Here is a 21,892-nt window from a genome sequence, read left to right as displayed (position 1 = left end):
AAAATAGGTGGCTGGTTAGATTGGCCTGTGGACCTCAGTTTGCCAACTCGTGATTTAGACGGTAGCAAGAATGCAACAAAAAGTTCGTTAATAGCCCCTTTGGGAGACATTTTCTAGTTTACAAATTTGCATTAGGATTGTATCCTGCTTCTCTGATTCCAGAGGACAGATAGGATCCTAATAGCAAACCCAGAGGTCAGCAAGTATTTCCCACGTGCTCCCTGTACGAAGTGTCTTGAGCTGTGTTGGACACCATGAGCCACATCCTCAAGAAGGGTCGGTGTGATGGAAGGCATCACATACGGGGAGCCTATGAGACAAAGCAACCTGACAGAGCATCACTGTGCCAGCAAAACCACAGCGTTAAAAAGTTCTGCACCAACTATCAGACAGAGAAATACAATGCAGAGAAGCACGGGTAACAAGCACAAAGGGAATTCGAGAAGGGAGATATAAAATGGGGCTAAAAAAATGAAGATCTGAATCAGGGTTTAAACCACAGGTGGGATCACAGAGAAGCTAAAAGTTACTTTTAAATTGAATTTTTGTGAATTAAACCATGTTTTCCCATTCATTTTTAGAAATGCTTTATCTTTTTTCTTTTTTAAAAAATATTTATCATCTCATTTAACCATTAGAACAATTATATAGAGATAAGAACTATTACTATCCTCATTTTGTAGATGAGAAAATGGAGACTTAGAGAGGTTAAGCTGTCCAATTTCAGTATGACCTAGAACCTACTATATAGCTTATCTTCTTTCCTTGATTATACATGAACTAAAAGAGGCACTTGGTCCTTTGATTCTAAGTTTCTCTTCTTTTTTTTCTGCCTACCTTTTCCCTGTCCCTGGCAAATAGCAAATGGTCTCTAAAGAACTATATATGCTAAATAACAATAGTAGATGTGTTATTCACTATGCTGAATCCTTTCATGGCATGAATAATCCCCATCCTGGCTAATTTGTCAGAATGCATCATGTTTTCAAGAGACAACAGGTTTGTAGTTTAGTTGTAAGGCATTAAATCATCCACTCACTGTTTAGTCCAAATTCAATTCAATTAAACACTCACTTTAAGGTTTCAGTTGACATTTGTAGGTTATAATTCTTCTCAGTTTCAGGCAGCTTTGAAAACTCGACAAGGCAGGGGTGTTGTCTTTTATTGTCATCCCGTATCTAGGTGACAACGTAAGAAAGAATATAATTTAAGTTTTGACAACTGGCACTGCCTTGGGAAACAGAAAAGGACACACTTTGAAACATGGCCCAGGCAATTCATATCAGGCAAGACAAAGACAGCTATTTGCTGATGGGCAAATAGACGATCTTCTCTCTAATAAATGATACACGCCGTCCCCAGGCTGCCAGTGGCTTGTGTTCTGTGGATCACTTCTAGTCAAGCGTCTGCATTCAGAACATACATTCCCAGAGAAGCTATTTTGTGCGTGGTAGCCATGCTCCTGCCGGTCCAAAAGTCAAGGAACCATAGTGCCACCGCAGGGTAGCATTCTTCAGAACATAAAGGACTACAGAATCGGGACCAGCACCGTCCCATAGAAGCACAAAGTCAGCCACCAATGTGAACCACATTTGTAATTTCAAATTTCCTAGTAGCCATGTGAGAAGAGCAAGAAAACAAAAAACAAAACAAAACAAAAAAACAAATGAAAAAACCAGGTGAAGTGAATTTTAATAATGTATTTTACGTAACCCAATACACCTGGAACCTTACCATTTTAACAAGTAATTAATATAAGAAATTATTTCTGAGCTACTTTATATTAGTTTTTCATAGAAAGTCTTGAAAATCCAATGTGTATTTTACACTTACAGCACATCTCAACTCACACTAGTCACATTTTAAGTGCTCAGTAGCCACATGTGGCCCATAGCTATTGTATCGGACGGTGTAGATCCAGACATTAACTAATTCATTCATTCATTCCACAAACATTTGTTGAATGTCTACCATGTGGTGGGCAGTGAGCTAGACCTTAGGAGTTCAATGGTGAGCTGGGGTAGCCCCAGCCCCACGAAGGATACAGTCTGATGGAGTAGTAATACAATCATCATAGAAATAAATTTACAATTGCAATTGTAGTTCGTTCTCGAAGGAGAGGTTTGTGGTGTTAAAAGAGCATACAGCAGGGGGCTTCCCTGGTGGCGCAGTGGTTGAGAGTCTGCCTGCTAGTGCAGGGGACACGGGTTCGAGCCCTGGTCTGGGAAGATCCCACATGCCGCGGAGCACCTGGGCCCGTGAGCCACAATTGCTGAGCCTGCGCGTCTGGAGCCTGTGCCCCGCGACGGGAGGGGCCGCGATAGAGAAAGGCCCGCGCACCGCGATGAAGAGCGGTCCCCGCACCGCGATGAAGAGTGGCCCCCGCTTGCCGCAACTGGAGAAAGCCCTCGCACGAACCGAAGACCCAACACAGCCAAAAATAAATAAATAAATAAATAAATAAGAAAATCCTTAAAAAAAAAAAAAAAAAAAAGAGCATACAGCAAAGAGGTGGTCATATATAAGGAGAATATTTATGGGAGCTATATCAATATATAAGTGCTAGAGCGCAGGGACACTTTCAGTAACTAAACTGGAATGTGCATAATCTGAGAGTGTCAGGGTCATAGGGAGCTTCACAATCACAGATCCTTCTGCCTTCAGACATGACCTTACACAAGTCACAGAACAAAGTCAATTTACATCCTCTTTGAAAAATGTTTTCTAGTGAAAGAGTCCTTAACCTCCTCTGCGTGTCCATTAATCTTAGTGATGCATCTGAAAACCACACTAAACAAATTCTGATTCACAACAATGAATCAGCCTCTTTTCACTAGCCATGCACAGAGAACAGCTTTTTCTGAAGAGAAAGGGAGATGTGAGGCTCTGAAGGAGGAGCTAAGGGTTGACCACATTCGATATTCCCTGAAGAAAAAGACCAGCATCTGGGAGTAGGAAGGAGACAGGCTCCTGGGTCTGTCTGTGCAGAGCTGGTCTCCCCAGCACTCCTGACTGCAGTTCAACAAACTCCCAAGCAAGGCTGCTGTACTCAGTGAGAGCTGGATGGGAGTCAGTAAGAGCCAGTGGGTTTGGGCTTGTGAGGTTTGTCTCTCATTTGAGTCTTTGAAGAACGCTTCCAGGTAACAAGGCAACCCAACCCTCCACCCTGGCCTGGCCACTCTAACACATACCTTGCCAAAAGTCCAGCCAAGCTCAATTTTATTCATTCCCCAAAGCTCGTGGATGTTTTCAGCCAGCCTGTCTCGGATCTTCTCTAGGTGAGGTGGTAAAACAACCTAAAAGGAAAAGGAATAAGTGAGAAGTCAGAACTGCAAGAATCAACCGTATTGAAATCTGTCATAAAATCTAGACAGATCGTGTGCCCCAGTTGAATTCTCTACACATCACCCAGGAGGGGCTACTTCTAGAGATTCCTTCCTCTCTTGGCTGCCCCTGGACCGTATCTCCCCTTCCTCTATGCTCTCTCCTTGGGAGATCTCATCCACCTGTAGATGGCCACTCCTGACCATCCAGTCTCCAGCCATGGTGTTCAGACCTACTATTCCAACTACCTGCAGGATTTTCCCACCAAAGTGAACTCAGCATGTTATTCAAAGCTGAATTCATTATTTTTCCTTCAAAACCTTTTTCTTGTCTTATTTGTATTTTCTCTTTTCGTTGAATGGCCCCACCATAAAGTCATCTTAGTGTCTTTTCTCTTGGCATTACATCCCCCACCAACAACACCTAATCAGTCACAGAATCCAACATGTTTATTTCCTAATCATCTTTCTGAAGGTTCCCCTCCTCTACGTCACTCAACCCCATTATTTTCTACCCGGACCATTGCAAGAGCTTTACAACTGGTCTCCCCAACTCCCTGCCAATCTGTTCTTCACACTGTGGCCAGAGTGATGAGCCCATGACAACACAACCACATCAAAACACTCTCCTCCTGAGTACCTCCAAGTGCCCCTTGACGCTCCCAAGACACAGACTAGATGTATTAACCAAGCATAGAGTGCCATTCTTCAGTCCTCTCATCACGGTCCTCCCAAACACATCCTTTCAAAGCTCCTGAAATTCTCCCCAAAGGTCACTGTCACTCAGTTCTGTGCCCTTGCACATGCAACCTTAATTCTTATTAGTACTCCCCATGATACACATAATATGTATATCCCCCAACCCCATGCCACATGGCAAATGACAAAGACCTTCTCCTTGGACCAAGCTCTAGATGGGTGCTTCTGAGCTATTTCTGACTAGGCTCGATCCTTGGGCCTTGTCCTCAAGATCCCAGTTTTAGCTAGAATCTTGCTAAATCAGTTTAGTGACAATCCACACCCTTGATATGTGATCACCCTCTATGTCTGATCAAACTTGTTCATCCCCCATCCTCCCCCAGGTGATATCGGATCTATCTGACCTGCCCTCAGCAAGAATCTGTTAGATCAGTTTAGCAAGAATCCATCCCAACCCCTGATGTTCCTCTTAGTAATTTTCCATCACTGACACGTCCACCCCACCCCCACCCCAAACCTGCTCCCTAGCTGTAAATCCCCAGTTGTTTGTGTTGTATTCAGAACTGACCCCAGCTCTATAGTGGAGTTCCTTTTCCCCTACTGCAATAACTTCTAAGCAAAAATCTGTCTTTACCTCTTTAACAGTTGTCCAGCTCTGGTCTTAATACAAATTCCCTCAGTATTTATCCTTCTGGAGTTAGCTCAAATGCCTCACTACCTTTTGGAGGTCTTCCCCAGGTACCTTCAGGGAAAGTTTCTCTGTGTTTTCCTGGTACCTTGCTCATGTCTCTCCACAAAGTTCACAAAATGGGGACTCAAATTTCTCTTTTTTCCCCCTCTTTCTTTAATTTACTACTACTACAATTATAACAATAAACAATGAATTATTACCATTTTCATTTATTAGTTGATAGCTCCTAAGAAACGGGAGATTTCATATAAAAATCCAGATTTCTAATTTCCCTTGACCAGTTGAAAGATTGCTAACATTGGCCCCACACTTTTGCCTGGCAATTAGTCAGCTGGGGCTAAGAAATGGCTCCCTGCTTTAGGAGGGCCTGCACACTTGACCTGTTTCCCTTCTGTATCACCTCCCTGGCTCCTACAATTCTAGCTCTATTATAATGATTATTAGTGTTTCCACTACTTACAAAAATCCCAATTATTTTCAAGGAGGGGAGCTCATGGGAAAAATGTATATATATATTTTTTTTTGTAGAAAAAGTATATCAAGTCAGTGATGTATAAGGAGACCACAGAGAAAAGTAGCAATAAAATATTTTAACTATGTGTCATAACCACTATTGGCCTTTCAACTAAGGACACTCTTTAAAAAAAAAACCAACTTATTATTGAAAAGTCAAAGTTAAGTGGCATAATGTTTTGATAAGGAGCAAAGTGGGGAAAACTATTAGCAAACAAATGACAACTGTATTTGAGTTTTATTGGTTAACTAATATAATCTGTTTAAATTAATCACAGCCTGAAGGGGGATTTCCATGTGAAGGAACCACTTGCTTCAACAAAAGGGGGAAATGTGGAAAGAAGCCTCCACAAACAATCCTGCATCATAATTTCAGTGACCTCAATTGGTGACTAGCTGGGATAGAGTAACATTGGCTTGGTAACTAACTGCCTCCTGGGTGTCTGGGGCCTGAGACTGATGCCCCCAGGGAAGGCTGCTAGGAGCTGGGCTCCTCCTCCGCAGTGCTCAGCAAGGGCCTGGGGGTGCTTCAAGCACTGGACACACGTAGCACTGAAGGGCAGGGATCTAGTCAACAATACTTCATCTGCAAACTGGTTAATGTGCCCCAAGCAGGATGGAGTTGACTGTGTATCTTGTATTTAACTTCTCTTTAGACAATAATTTCACAGACTGATAGATTCTAAAAAATTACAAAGTCTCATTCAAAATAATAAATTGTACCTTTCCAATGAGAACTTCCTTTTTATTTGATTCCCAGCAACATTTCCCTCATTCCAGGGTCTATACAAATTCAGCTTTGGGTCCAGACATCAAAGTTCATCTGGCTTGTTGATTTATCTCCATTCTTTGATTTTCAAATCTTCTATTCTGTATATTTAGAAACTCTTCTCACTCTGGTTCAGCCCTCCTTTCCTACCTCATCAAAACTTCCCCTCATTCTTTTGAACTCTCTTTGAGGCTTGCTTCCTCCAGGAAGCCTTTTCTGAGTAATACATACATCTCTGATAACTTGGTAAGGAGGGCAGCACAGAGAAGTAGGAATCATGTCCATGAGTACAACCTCTCCCTGCTTGGGCACTAACCACCTTGTGTCCACAGAAAAGCTAGTTTAGTTCTTTGGCCCTCAAACTTCTTATCTAAAATACACAGCAAGCAGATGATCCAATTCCTAGGATTACCTCTGGCTCACAAACTCCTACCTCGTTTCCTATCAACATTCTCAACTCCAGCTACATTCCTGGTGTTGTACTAGGTTCTGTGAAGCAGGCAGAGAGACACTGTGATTTCTAGACAATGAGAATTCACAATCATTAGCTACAGGAGGTAAGAAGCAGACGCATGACCATGAACACAGAGATGAATGTAATAGGGTCATATAGATATTATGGGAAAATATACTCTAGAGACCATCTACAGGTTAAAAGAGCCATACTCCTACAAACTATTACCCCAAGTGCCTCAGAGACAAGGTGCCTTTACATTTATTTTCTCTAACATCTAGAATAGTGATGTGAATGGCACTGGCGTGGCAGAGGCACTGGAAAGCTGTTGTATGCTCCTCATCATAACTGTGTGAACGTGTGTCTCTCAAAACAGAGACCCTGGGAAGGGAAAGAAAATGTCCATTTCGAAGTGAGAGAGTGGCATGGACATATATACACTACCAAATGTAAAATAGATAGCTAGTGGGAAGCAGCTGCATAGCACAGGGAGATCAGCTCGGTGCTTTGTGACCACCTAGAGGGGTGGGATAGGGAGGGTGGGAGGGAGACTCAAGAGGGAGGAGATATGGGGATATATGTATATGTATAGCTGATTCACTTCGTTATAAAGCAGAAACTAACACACCATTGTAAAGCAATTATACTCCAACAAAGACTTTAAAAAAAAAAAAAAAAAGAAAATGTCCATTTACCAGCACCTTCTGAGGCCTCCATGCTCTCCCCTGTTGCTTTCAGTTTTACTTCCCACTCTTCTCCTACCTGCTCCTCCTCCTCCAAGCATCCAGCCACAGGAGAATATTCATTGCCACCTGTCCCTATTTTGTGTTTCTACTTCCAGGCTCTTATTCATCCCATTCCTGTTACTTCACCCCTGGATGCCCCTCTCCATTTAAGTTTATTAAAGGTCCTGACTGAATGTCATTCTCTCTACACAGACTTTTAGAAACATTCTAGCATAAAGAATGTCTGTAGCATTTATTTGTGTACACGATCATTCTGCATATTACATTCGGACTTGAAAAAAAAATAACACATTAGCTTCTTATCTCTTCAACTTGGTTGTGCATTCCCAGAGAATACTGTCACACTTCTGCCTATGCCTCACAGAACCTAGTACAGTGCCTTGCATGTAGCAAGTGCTTAACGTGTTCATTGGTTGCAAAATCCTTCAAGAGCTCAATTGCCGCATATGGTGGAAACGTGAAGAATAATGGTTGTTCACACATCACAACAATTCTGTAGAATGTATGATAAGAATGTTTCAAAGACAATGCAGCAAGGAGGATTTAACCCTATTACATCATCCCCATGGGCTGCCTTCTGTTGGCAGCTCAGACCTACCTGACTGGTATCTATGGGGCACGGAATGAAAGAAGCTTGGGAGAGGAACTGGGTGGTACCCAACAGATCTCGAACACCTTCAGCATCACGTTTATACTCTTTGACGGGCTCCAATCTCATCTTTTCTTTTGGAAGTAAGGCTTCGTAGCAAGGGGCATAGCCAGAGGGAGGCAGGAACTTAAATTCTCCGTGACGTCCCCCCATCAGGAAACGTACTCTGCGTTATTTGGAGAGACCAGGAAGAGAGAGGTTAAAAAAATATATGCCAGCCCAAATAAGTGAAAGTTAAAGATCAGCTCTCCCTACCCAAATTATTTTTTTGGGAAGTGAATGATTTCAGATTCATCACAGCAAACACTCTAAAGTACACAACAAAGCAGTGGAGAGAAAGCTGACTGTCAATTCATAGTGCCCGTGATTCTCAGTTGACCATGTCAGCTAAGTTCTTAAAAATGAACTTATACTTTAAAACCGATAGATTTTAAAAATCAAGTTCATCCTTACTCTAGTAGGGGAATCATTACTGTAGATATTATTACTACAGTTTGAAAAGAATAACAGTGATAATGATGATGACATTATTTTCTGAAAAGATCACATTCAAACTACATTTACTTGAGAGAGGTTACTCACACAATGATGAAAGAAAACATGATATAAATATTTGGGGAAAATAGGACATTCCCATTTTAAGGTGCAGGTAAAAGATCAAGTAACACGAGAGTATTAAACAGAAATGGTATACATGCCAAGAGGCTTTAATAGAAATGATAACACTGAAGAGGCTGCAGTTCCCCAAAGTAGCCATATGAGGGCGACGGTGAGGAAGCATCAGCAGGTGGTTACAGCCATGGGGGTGCCAAATAGGCATCAAGTGTTTGCTCACTAGGGTCCCAGTGCCTTCTCAGGGGCACCACCGCCTTGCTGCCATCCAGGCCTGATGCTCTGGCCCACTCCAGCAGTGGCCACAGGGGCCTCCCAAGGAAGAGGGAAGGATCCTTGGGGGGCCACAGTCATGGCAGGCACTAATTACCAATAAACTTAAGTCTTTCAATATTTTAATTCAGCATTCTGGCTGAATTTCAGCCCCATATATATTATTAAGTTAGGGTTAGGGTTAGAGCCCATAGATCCTCTGCAAGAAGAGGGTGAAAGTGAGGGTCATAGGCTCTTAGGTTTGGGACTAGAAATATAGCTTTTGCAGATCAACTGCAACCATATTAAACTGATGAGAAAATATGACTGCAGTTTTAAATAATTAAGACATGGCAAGATACACAGCCCTGCAGAATCAACAATAATTTTACACAGGAAAAATCCATCCATACACATAGCAGCTACACGTATTCACTCCCTCCCTCTTTCCCTCTGTGTAACAACTATTTACTGAGCCCATACGACTTGCACTGTTCTCCATACTGGGGATTCAGCAATGAACAAAGAATACCCTGTCCCTGGTGTCACAGAGCAGGCATCCAGTGAGACAAATAGGATAATTACTGATTGGGAGACATCTGATGAGGGAATAAAGAGGGAGACTGAAACAACTCGGGGAAGGAGGAGGGTCCTAGATTGGAGGCTACAAAGGCTTCTCCGAGGGGGAGATATTTTTGTTAACCCCGAGGGAAAAGGAGGAGCCAATGAGTTCAAAATCTGGAGGAAGAGCATTCCAGGCAGAGGAACAACACGTGCAAAGGCCCTGAGGTAGGGAAGAGCTTGGGTGGAGGGCAGTGTGAGTGAGAACACGGAGAGCCCAAGGGGCTAAGAGATGAGGTGGCAGGTGGCAGGGGGCAGGGCTAGATCAGGCAAGGTCTCTGAGTTGGGATTTTCTTCCCGGTGAGCAGCTTCCAAGGGATTTTAAGGAGGAAGAAATATAGGATTCTTCTAGCTGCTCTATGTAGGAGGCACCTGACACCAATCTAGTCCCAGTGAGACATGAGGGGGGGTTGGACCAAGGTGACGAAGGCCAAGCCGGAAAGCATCAGTTAGATCCCAATTTTGTTAGGAACTGGTGATGGAGTGAGCCTGTGTGTGTGGAGGGGGGTGAGGTATACATGGGAAAGGTTATGATCTAGCAAAGCTCTAACAACAACACTCTCCACTAGATCTCACGTCCTTTAACTGGAATATTCTGGTGGGGCAGCCTTGCAAGAGAGTCTCAGTGTTGGCTGAGTAACTGTGACTGTGCGTAGCCTAATGATAAAACTGGAAAATGAAGGCTTCCCTGGTGGCGCAGTGGTTGAGAATCTGCCTGCCAATGCAGGGGACACGGGTTCGAGCCCTGGTCTGGGAAGATCCCACATGCCGCGGAGCAACTAGGCCCGTGAGCCACAATTGCTGAGCCTGCGCGTCTGGAGCCTGTGCTCCGCAACAAGAGAGGCCGCGATAATGAGAGGCCCACGCACCGTGATGAAGAGTGGCCCCCACTTGCTGCAACTAAAGAAAGCCCTCGCACAGAAACGAAGACCCAACACAGCCATAAATAAATAAATAAATAAATAAATAAATAAAAACCCAAAAGTTAAAAAAAAAAATAATAAAAAGAGCCTCTCTTAAAAAAAACAAAAAACAAAAAACAAAAAAAACTGGAAAATGAAAATCTCTCTGAGTAAAAGACATTTAGGATTTGTCTCCCCTTCCCAATATAAACAAAATCTTTATCCAAACAGCATTTTATAAAATGCTGTTTTAAAATTAATTACGGAAATCATATGAAGCCTCCCACTTTCCCATTTTAAACTAGTAAGCAACAACAATATAGAATTAGAACCACAATTGTCCCTTGTGAACGTTCCTACGTTAAATGTTATATGACAGGGCATGATCTATGTGTATTAAGACTATGAACAATGATATAAGAACAAAATTGAGTCATTAGCCTGCAGTGTTACTAATTTAGTAAAACTTCAGGAAATAATGACTAAGACTTAAAATTTATTGAGAACTTTCCAAAATTCAATTGCAACATAACAGATTGTGTTACTGACATGCTGAAACTATGGGATAAAACTAAATTGTTTTGAACAAAGAATTTGTGTGGGAAGTTTTCTGCTTTTCCCTTCTCACTGAGCATCCTTCCTGTGAAGAGCTGAAGCTTCCTAGGAGCTTGCACAGCAACTGTATTCTTTGTTACTCACTAGCGTACGGATTCCAAGGCCAAGCAAATGATCTCTTATGAAGACGTCTAGATGGATTTAATTATTCATAAGCTCTCTCGCCAGTTCCGTTTAGTCTGAACACTTCTCTTATGTTTTAAAATCTGCTGTTGTCTTCTGGATAGATAACAAATCAAGAAAGGTGGAAAGCCGTGTAGCACTTAGGGAGAACAATGCTGCTTTTAGATTCAGTTATTAAAAGGAGAATGATAATCTGGTTTTACAGCTTAATCTTATCACCTCGAATGGCCACAAAGACTGTAAAATGAAAAATTAACGTAGCCAGAAATCAGCGTTTACTGCTTACTGAAGCATTCGTCTTCCAACGCCATTATGCTGTGCTTCAGTGGGTAGAAGGAATGGTCTGGGTAGCTTCCCGAGTCCTGCCAGACAACAGCCCTGCCCCCCAGCAGGCGGGACTGGACGGGAGCCGGTGTGGGCACGCCCGCCATCTGTGGCTCCTTCCCTTGCTGCCCAGAGTCTGTGGGAAGGGCTCCAGCAAACCACCACCAATACTGGTGGTCCTCATGAACTCCCTCTGGGACACCCAGATTGTCCAGGTCAAAGGAAATAATGGGGATCAAATACAGGCTTAAAGGAAACAATCAAAAGAAAGAAATAAAATACCTGAAGCCCACCTTAATTATTTGAGGATATTAAAACGGGATCCGCTCTGTCTCCATTTTAGCAGAGGTCCCAAAGGCAACTAACTCAGAGGATGCCAATATTTTCTCATCCTGAAGTGAAGTGCTGGACCAATTATGAGGATCCATCAAAAAACTGTGAAACCTGTTCAGCTTTAGCCCACCCCATACCTCCACGCTGATAAGAAAGGTAAAGAATTCATTTGGAGAAAACCATCAGGGAGAAAGGGATGGGAGTTCTTTCCCATCAGGAGTCAAATGAGGGCTGTAAGGAACTACTCAGAAGTTTGTGAGCACCCAATGGATGTAGTGAGGGTCATATTTGCCTAGTGATAGTGAAGAGTAGAGAGAGAAATGAGCCAGCTGCCAGCCATCAGAAAGGAATTCTGGCCGGAAAGGCAAATGACTGAGCAGAGATCAGAAACCCAGGAGCTGGGGGAGGTAGGAGGCCCATGCAGCTGGAGGGGGAGGGGGAGGGGGGAGGTCTGGGGTCAGCCAGAAGGGAGCAGGCAGCACAGGTGGTAAAGCCAAGTCAAGGGAACTGAAGTTGGACGCTTCCAGCCTGGTGCTCTCCAAGAAAGCTACAAAAGAGCCTCAGAAGAGAAAGAAGCAGCAATTGTGCAACTGTTACAAAAGTCCTGATGCCACAAGGCAGCTGCACCAACTCCATCAGATGTGCCCATCCCCCAGTCATCTTGGGTCTGGGCTGGACCCTAGACCCTAGAGGGGCATGAGAAAGGAGCTAGCTAACTGAAGAGGAGCCCGACCTCAAACTGCAGGGGGAGTGGGGTAGGGCTCAAATATTAATTGGATACAAATCTGGAGTTTTTATACTACTCAGAAGATGGAATTTTTTTTTTTAAAGTATTGGCAAGATGGTTCCTGGCCTTAAAAGAAGTAATGAAGGCTATAGAACTGGCCCAAGAACTTATCCAGGAGTCCAGAGCATGGATTTGAAGGGGTGGAAAGAGAACCAACAAAAGTTACACCTATCTAGTCTACTTCTTCCAATAAATCTGTTATCTGGCACTTACTGTTTATCTTTTAAATCCTTTGAAATTTAAAAGATTTAAATTTCCAATTAGAATATAAACCTCTCTTCTCTAAGTATACTCTTCCCTGCTCCTTGGGTTCCACTGAATCTCTCAGCATCGCAAAAAAATGTTAAATTGAAAATAAAAAGATAATTTAAGAATGGAGCTCATTAAAATTAGTTCTTCTTTACCCTCCAATTTTTCTCTACATTAATAGATTTTAAAAATCAATTTCATTAATCAATTTAATCTCTTCCACTAAAGCACATGTATCATCTTCTGGGGTTCTTCCTATAACTCAGACATGCCATCGGCTCTCCAAGGTTTTTTTTTCTTCCTAAAGTGATTACAGTCAGTGACTGTGTCCTTAGATTTCTCCACTTTAGAGATGAGTAATAGCTTCAGTAATAGCCGCCTGGGAGTAGTGAAGTTTGAGGATGTGTAGAGGAATTTTTTATTGACTAATTTTAAAAAAACAGAGAAAATTGCATTGAAAAATCCCCACTAGCATTTCCAATTTCATCTTTTAAGATTTGTGCATTTTTGTTTGCCAGTTTGCAGAAGACATGAGAATACCTATCGCAAATCCCCAAGTTTGAAAGACTGATCCATGAAAAAAAAAAATAGAGTAAAAATCAAGATAAACCTTTGCTATGCTCAAAAAGGATGACTAGGTTTCCTTATTCATAGCGTACTAGCAAATTGTGAAATCATTTTAGTCTTACTAGATGTCCCATTATTCTTACTGAATTCCTCCCAGGAGTTGGGATAGCGTTCCAAAGAAGAAAAAGATACAGGCTGTGGTTAGGAGGAAAAAGAATTAGCGAGCTTCTGCTGACCTAAATTCAATTCATAAGTCATGATTCATAATTGCATCTTTAGTCCATATCGCTAAGACAGGAGAACAATTTGAGTTATGTATGTTCTCACATTCATATTTCTTTCTGGCCAGTGTTTGATGAAAGCCCAGGGCAATCCAGCCAGCGCTCATCATGTTCTCTGCAAAAGTATATTTATCTCAGTAATAATTTCCACAGCATTGACCACAGCAAGCTGCAAATAGCTAAGCTACTGGTTACCTGAATTTTAGCCAAGCCTGGTGGATACCAACAGAAAACAAACAGCAACCGCAAATACCAACCATCTTTGGATAGTGTTGCTTTTATAAATGAGAAAGGGCTGGTAAAAGAGTTACGTAAGAAGATTAAGTAGATCTACGGGGAATTTAACCATAGCTATAAAATATATTCTACTACAGTGACTAACTCATCAATTTTCTGCAAAACTAAAAGTAGCTCCCAAATTTCACTACACACTGTGGCTTCTGTGTAATGTTCTCCATGTGGCCCATGCCATCATACCACTTGGCAGGGTGAGATTACCTTTTCATAAGAGCTTCCTGGTATTTAAGTAATTCAACTTTTGGGTGGGCTCCAAGGTACACATGCATCATCCCAAATTCTGTCCCAGAATGAATAGGGTTGTTACACTGAGGGCCTGTTACACTAATAATACCCTCCACAAACAAACCACAGTGAGAAGGAAACTAACGAGGCACATTCATAATAGTTAGAAAAGAGAGCAGATATTGATTTGTGGATTTTATTAGTAATGACTCAGGCTGCTTTTGACTTCACTGTGGGTAAATCTAATTGAAAAAGATTTTGCTCTCCAATGACTGCTGGCAAGGACAGCCTAATCAGGTATTATTAACAACATAGTTTATAATTATAAAAATAATTGTGGGGTCACAAATTCAAGACCATGACCTCGGTAAAGACCGAGGAGGAAAATGGGGCCATAGGAGAGAAATCTAATTTAGACGCCTCACAGAAGTTGAAAGTAAACATGAGAAACAATTCTCAATGCTTGTATGATGGGAGAAGAATCTCTTTCTAGATAGGAATAACCTTGTACCTTGCTGCGAGGGACACTATGAAACTAGGCAAGTACTCTACTATATTGGGTGAAAACAATAATTTCTTTTCAATTTTGTTATTAAACACATTTATTTTCAATAAGGTACTTTAACTTGGATTAATATCTTGTTTTCTCTTTCTAGCTTTTTGTACAACTGAACTAAAGTAGTACAGAGAGGAAGTGCTGGGTTTCAGCACCAAATCATATTTTACCAATTGATGTAAGAGTAAGTACTGGTATGTTGATCTCATTTGCTCATAAGTAAAAATAAAAGAATTGGCTACTCCAACACAGGACCAGCATTGACCCTGAGCAAAAACATCGTGTGATGGGCTGGATGTATTTCAGTAAAATGTATTTCCCAAGTATGCAACCAACTGTGATTCCATCTCTCCTCAGACCATATCAGGTTCTGAGAACCAAAGACAGGAATATGACACAGGTGATATTTTCCTGATAGAAAGGAGGCTTAAGAGACATCAAGTCCCCTGATACAACTTTTCAGCTTACCCTCATTCAATTGCTATGAGTAAGAGGTTCTTATGTCTAAGCTGTTAACTTTTCAAGTCAACGCATCTGGATCCCTAGTTCTTAAATTCTCTCAGCAGTTGTGCCCTCTAAATGGGTTAGACGTCTCATTGTTCTTATCTTGGAACTCTGCTTCTTTTCTCCTGTGCACTGAGAAGGATGCATGATCTGCTGACCTAGACACAAGATACTAGAAACATCTTCTACATATGAATACCTTTCAGCCCCCTATCTCTTCCCCTGCTAGCCACAATCTTTGCAAAGAGAAGATTTCAAAAAATCCCCAACAACAAAAATCAGATCACACTCAAAAATTCCTATCTCTTTGACCTGAGGGGGATCGGGTGGATGAGTTAATGATTAAAAGTCATGCAACGTCTGAGATCGGATATAGTTTGCTAAACACAGAATATGCAGAAAAGTCCACTAGCCAGCAGACTGGCAAAGACCTCTTTCTCCAGAGATTTGACTTCTAGCTAAGCACTTCTCTCAGATGAGATGCTTGGGAAGTAGGTGGGCTTTCTTTGAAAATTAGTGAAACTCACTGAGTAGGATATGGTTGAAACAAAGAAAAAAGGGAAGGGCACTGATGCTTGGCGACCAAGGCCATTAACTACCCAGGCAAATGCAGTCCTGAGAACTGACTGCTCAGTGACCTTGCTTCTCCAGAGAAGGCACTGAGCCAACAGGTGGATGATCCAAATGCTGTTACGTTGGATTTAGATTTCTGCTCATTTTCTTTACTCCCGGGGAATGGGGTGGGAAAGATGTACAATGGGGCTTCTGCTGGTTTTCCCCCTGATTGCCAGAGGGAATCAGTTTGTTCCAATCAGTTTTCTTTGTGTTTACAGTGCCTCTGTCTTTCAATAACGCTTCTTGTTGTCTACATGCTCCCTATGGATAGCAATAGGAATGATACATTCTGTCACACTTCAAAAGGGAGAATTGGGGTGAAATTCTCATGGAAATATTGTCAGCACAGAGAAACAAAGGTAAAGAACTCTCAACTCTTTAGAATATAGTTCCTAAGGCTGATGTTAAGAGTCTCTGGCTTAACCTGTGATGGGCATATTTACAACCTTAAGTAAGGTTTTACTATAGTGGTTCTCCATTTGTTACAAGAACCACAAACAATGAAAATGCTTAATTTCAATATATTATATCCATCTACACGGGTATGTTTATAAATATGTCTATATATGTGTGTGTACATGTGTAGGGATGTGTATACTGTGTTGCTATGTATGTTTGCAAACATATATTACAGGCGTACCTTGGAGATATTGTGACTTTGGTTCCAGACACCACATAAAGCAAGTATCACAATAAAGTGAGTCACATGAATATTTTGGTTTCCCAGTGCATATAAAAGCTATGTTTACACTATACCATCGTCTGTTAAGTGCACAATAGCATTCTGTCTAAAAAAAAATGTACATACATTAATTAAAAAATAATGCTGTTAGAAAAATGGCGTCAATAGACTTGTTCCATGCAGGCTTGCCACAAAGCTACAATTTGTAAAAACTGCAATAAAGCAAAGCGCAATAAAACGAGGTACACCTGTACCGTATACCAGTGGTCCCCAACTTTTTTGGCACCAGGGACTGGTTTCGTGGAAGGCAATTTTTCCATGGACAGGGGTTGGGGGGGATGGTTCAGGTGGTAACGCAAGCAGTGGGGAGCAGCAGATGAAGCTTTGCTGCCCACCACTCACCTCCTGCTGTGCGGCCCGGTTCCTAACAGGGGGTTGGGACCCCTGCTGTATAGTATGTATGTTTGCATATCTGTGTCAAATTCCAAAGGCTGAATATCATATCCAAAGGATAATTCTTTATTCCTAAATAGTCTATTTAATTGAGACAGCATGAAAGTTTTATCCTTTTTTGGAAAATATATGAATATGCCTTGATTTATCCATCTTTCGGAGGTACTGAGACCTATCACAGTGGTTATCACTCTGGAAGTCCCATCACTTGCATACTAGAAGCTCTCAGATGGATTTTTTGTGGTCCCAGCTTTAAGTGTCTGCTCTCCACAACTCTCCTCTTTTCATGGCCTTTTCCAATGGAAACCAGCGTGATTCTAACTGTATTGACTCTAGTCTCCCACTCAACCAATTACGATCTCCTTAACAAGCAGGAATCAAGAATGGCTAAGAAAATTTTGCGACAAAAGAGTTATAATGAGGTCTTGCCTTACAAATGTTAAAATGTATTGTCAGACTAAAATAATTAATACAGCATCCAACTGGTACAGGAAAGGGACAACAAATACATGGAGGCTAAACAATACACTACTTAATAACCAAGAGATCACTGAAGAAATCAAAGAGGAAATCAAAAAATACCTAGAAAAAAATGACAATGAAAACACAATGACCCAAAACCTATGGGATGCAGCAAAAGCAGTTCTAAGAGGGAAGTCTATAGCAATACAATCCTACCTCAAGAAACATCTCAAATAAACAACCTAACCTTACACCGAAAGCAATTCGAGAAAGAAGAACAAAAAAACCCCAAAGTTAGCAGAAGGAAAGAAATCATAAAGATCAGATCAGAAATAAATGAAAAAGAAATGAAGGAAACAATAGCAAAGATCAATAAAACTAAAAGCTGGTTCTTTGAGAAGATAAACAAAACTGATAAACCATTAGCCAGATTCATCAAGAAAAAAAAGAAGGAGACTCAAATCATTAGAATTAGAAATGAAAAAGGAGAAGTAACAACTGCCACTGCAGAAATACAAAGGATCATGAGAGATTACCGCAAGCAACTATATGCCAATAAAATAGACAACTGGGAAGAAATGAACACAGTCTTAGAAAAGCACAACCTTCTGAGACTGAACCCGGAAGAAATAGAAAATATGAACAGACCAATCACGAGCACTGACATTGAGACAGTGATTAAAAATCTTCCAACAAACAAAAGCCCAGGACCAGATGGCTTCACAGGCGAATTCTATCAAACATTTAGAGAAGAGCTAACACCTATCCTTCTCAAACTCTTCCAAAATATAGCAGAGGGAGGAACACTCCCAAGCTCATTCTACAAGGCCACCATCACCCTGATACCAAAACCAGACAAAGATGTCACAAAGAAAGAAAACTACAGGCCAATATCACTGATGAACACAGACGCAAAAATTCTCAACAAAATACTAGCAAACAGAATCCAACAGCAGATTAAAAGGATCATACACCATGATCAAGTGGGGTTTATCCCAGGAATGCAAGGATTCTTCAATATACGCAAATCAATCAATGTGATACACCATATTAACAAATTGAAGGATAAAAAGCATATAATCATCTCAATATATGCAGAAAAAGTTTTGACAAGATTCAACACCGATTTATGACTAAAACCTTCCAGAACGTAGGCACAGAGGGAACTTACCTCAACATAATAAAGGCCATATATGACAAACCCACAGCCAACATTGTCCTCAATGGTGAAAAACTGAAACCATTTCCACTAAGATCAGGAACAAGACAAGGTTGCCCACTCTCACCACTATTATTCAACATAGTTTTGGAAGTTTTAGCCACAGCAATCAGAGAAGGAAAAGAAATAAAAGGAATCCAAATCGGAAAAGAAGAAGTAAAACTTTCACTGTTTGCAGATGACATGATACTATACATAGAGAATCCTAAAGACGCCACCAGAAAACTACTAGAGTTAATCAATGAATCTGGTAAAGTAGCAGGATACAAAATTAATGCACAGAAATCTCTTGCATTCCTATACAACAATGATGAAAAATCTGAAAGAGAAATTAAGGAAACACTACCATTCACCATTGCAACAAAAAGAATAAAATACCTAGGAATAAACCTATCAAAGGACACAAAAGACCTGTATGCACAAAACTATAAGACACTGATGAAAGAAATTAAAGATGATACAAACAGATGGAGAGAAATACCATGATCTTGGATTGGAAGAATCAACATTGTGAAAATGACTATACTACCCAAAGCAATCTACAGATTCAATGCAATCCCTATCAAACCACCAATGGCATTTTTCACAGAACTAGAACAAAAAATTTCACAATCTGTATGGAAACACTAAAGACCCCGAATAGCCAAAGCAATCTTGAGAAAGACAAACAGAGCTGGAGGTATCAGGTTCCCGGACTTCATACTATACTTCAAAGCTACAGTAATCAAGACAGTATGGTACTGGCACAAAAACAGAAATATAGAACAATGGAACAGGATTGAAAGCCCAGAGATAAACCCATGCACATATGGTCGCCTTATTTTTAATAAAGGAAGCAAGAATATACAATGGAGAAAAGACAGCCTCTTCATTAAGTGGTGTTGGGAAGACTGGACAGCTACATGTAAAAGAATGAAATTAGAACACTCCCTAACACCATACACAAAAATAAACTCAAAATGGATTAAAGACCTAAATGTAAGGCCAGACACTATCAAACTCTTAGAGGAAAACATAGGCAGAACACTCTATGACATATATCACAGCAAGATCCTTTCTGACCCAGCTCCTAGAGAAATGGAAATAAAAACAAAAATAAACAAATGGGACCTAATGAAACTTAAAAGCTTTTGCACAGCAAAGGAAACCATAAACAAGACCAAAAGACAACCCTCAGAATGGGAGAAAATATTTGCAAATGAAGCAACTGACAAAGGATTAATCTCCAAAACTTACAAGCAGCTCATGCAGCTCAATATCAAAAAAACAAACAACCCAATCCAAAAATGGGCAGAAGACCTAAATAGACATTTCTCCAAAGAAGATATACAGATTGCCAACAAACACATGAAAAGATGCTCAACATCACTAATCATTAGAGAAATGCAAATCAAAACTACAATGAGGTATCACCTCACACCAGTCAGAATGGCATCATCAAAAAATCTACAAACAATAAATGCTGGAGAGGGTGTGGAGAAAAGGGAACCCTCTTGCTGGTGGGAATGTAAATTGATACAGCCACTGTGGAGAACAGTATGGAGGTTCCTTCAAAAACAAAAAATAGAACTACCATATGACCCAGCAATCCCACCACTACTGGACATATACCCTGAGAAAACCATAATTCAAAAAGAGTCATGTACCACAATGTTCATTGCAGCTCTATTTACAATAGCCAGGACATGGAAGCAACCTAAGTGTCCATCATCAGATGAATGGATAAAGAAGATGTGGCACAAATATACAATGGAATATTACTCAGCCATAAAAAACGAAATTGAGTTATTTGTAGTGAGGTGGATGGACCTAGAGTCTGTCATACAGATTGAAGTAAGTCAGAAAGAGAAAAACAAATACTGTAGGCTAACACATATATATGGAATAAAAAAAAAGTTATGAAGAACCTAGGGGCAGGACAGGAATAATGACGCAGATGTAGAGAATGGACTTGAGGACGTGGGGAGGGGGAAGGGTAAGCTGGGACGAAGTGAGAGAGTGGCATGGACTAATATATACTACCAAATATAAAACAGATAGCTAGTGGGAAGCAGCCGCATAGCACAGGAAGATTAGCTCGGTGCTTTGTGACCACCTAGAGGGGTGGGATAGGGAGGGTGGGAGGGAGACGGAAGAGGGAGGAGATATGGGGATATATGTATATGTATAGCTGATTCACTTTGTTATGAAGTAGAAACTAACACACCATTGGAAAGCAATTATACTCCAATAAAGATGTTTAAAAAAAAAAAAGGAAAGGGGTAGAACAATGAACACAACAGTTGTCAACAGTATGAAGAAAAACAGAATGCATAGTACAAGCCCAATTTAATATAAAATTATTGAGATGTATAAATAACAAGGTAATATGGTTATCTCTGGGTGGTACAACTATGGGCTCTTGCTTTTTTTTTTTTTGACTTGCATTATTTTTGTAAAAGGGAAAAACCAAAAACTACAATAGAAAAAAACTAAGTTTAAAAAGGTAAATCACAAACTGGGAAAAATATTTGAAAGCAATAATAATTTAATAATCTTAATATATAAAAAATTGCCCCCAAAATTAATACCAGAAAGGCAGAGAACACAGAATTTTAAAAAAATATTGGGTTGAAATAATATGTAAGAACAATAAGCATAAAAACTGTTTAACCACATCAGTAATCAAACAAATAGGAAGTTAAAACTTTAAGACACAATTTTCTCAAATTGGCAAAGATTAAAAATAACCCATAATAGTAAAAGTTAATGGGGAACCAATCATTTGGGTATTCCCATATGTTACTTTAAATGATACTACAGGCCCACATTCTTTATCTGAAATTTTTGGAGCTGTGTTTCAGACTTCAGAATTGTTTAGATTTTAAAGAAGACAGAAAATAAGACATGTAGTATATATTAAATAGAACCTCCAGCTAGGTGAGAGGCTGTACCCCATAATGAAACACATACATTTTTGCTGTTAAGCATGTAAATATTCACAAGAAATTGAACTCATGAAGGACTGAAAACAGCCTCATTTCTGTTGATGACAGTTTTTTCCACAAAATAAGTTCAGGTCAGAGTTTGCAGTGAAATGAGTTAAGAAAAAAATGTATGGTTTTCAGAGTTTTTTAGATTTCAGAATTGTTGATAATGAATTCTAAACTGTTCATACAATCTTCCTGAAAATCTCTTTGGCCACACGATTGTAAATTTAGACTTTAAAAAGATTATACCTTTTGACCTGCTTCTGGGAGGAACTAAACAGAAATGCAGACAAAAGAATTATTCTCAAGGATGTTCATGATAATTTCATTTATAACAATAAAAAAGAAATCAGCATGGAAGACTAACATAAAGTAATGGTTATATTGTGGGACAGCCAAA

General features: G+C 40.4%; 1 protein-coding gene across 1 annotated transcript in view; it reads right to left on the bottom strand.

The window, feature by feature from the left end:
• Nucleotides 1-21,892, bottom strand: part of RYR3 (ryanodine receptor 3) — a 572,028-nt gene that overhangs the window by 222,802 nt on the left and 327,334 nt on the right. Inside the window, exons 20-22 of the mRNA XM_057542134.1 lie at nucleotides 7,794-8,010; nucleotides 3,192-3,296; nucleotides 1,075-1,178 (exon numbers count right to left, since the gene is read on the bottom strand). Coding sequence (XP_057398117.1) covers nucleotides 1,075-1,178; nucleotides 3,192-3,296; nucleotides 7,794-8,010 — 426 coding nt within the window. The remainder of the gene's footprint in view (nucleotides 1-1,074; nucleotides 1,179-3,191; nucleotides 3,297-7,793; nucleotides 8,011-21,892) is intronic.

This window comes from Balaenoptera acutorostrata, chromosome 3 (genome assembly GCF_949987535.1).
Source record: "Balaenoptera acutorostrata chromosome 3, mBalAcu1.1, whole genome shotgun sequence".
NCBI classification, from domain to species: domain Eukaryota; kingdom Metazoa; phylum Chordata; class Mammalia; order Artiodactyla; family Balaenopteridae; genus Balaenoptera; species Balaenoptera acutorostrata.
This window is presented reverse-complemented; position numbering and strand designations above follow the sequence as displayed.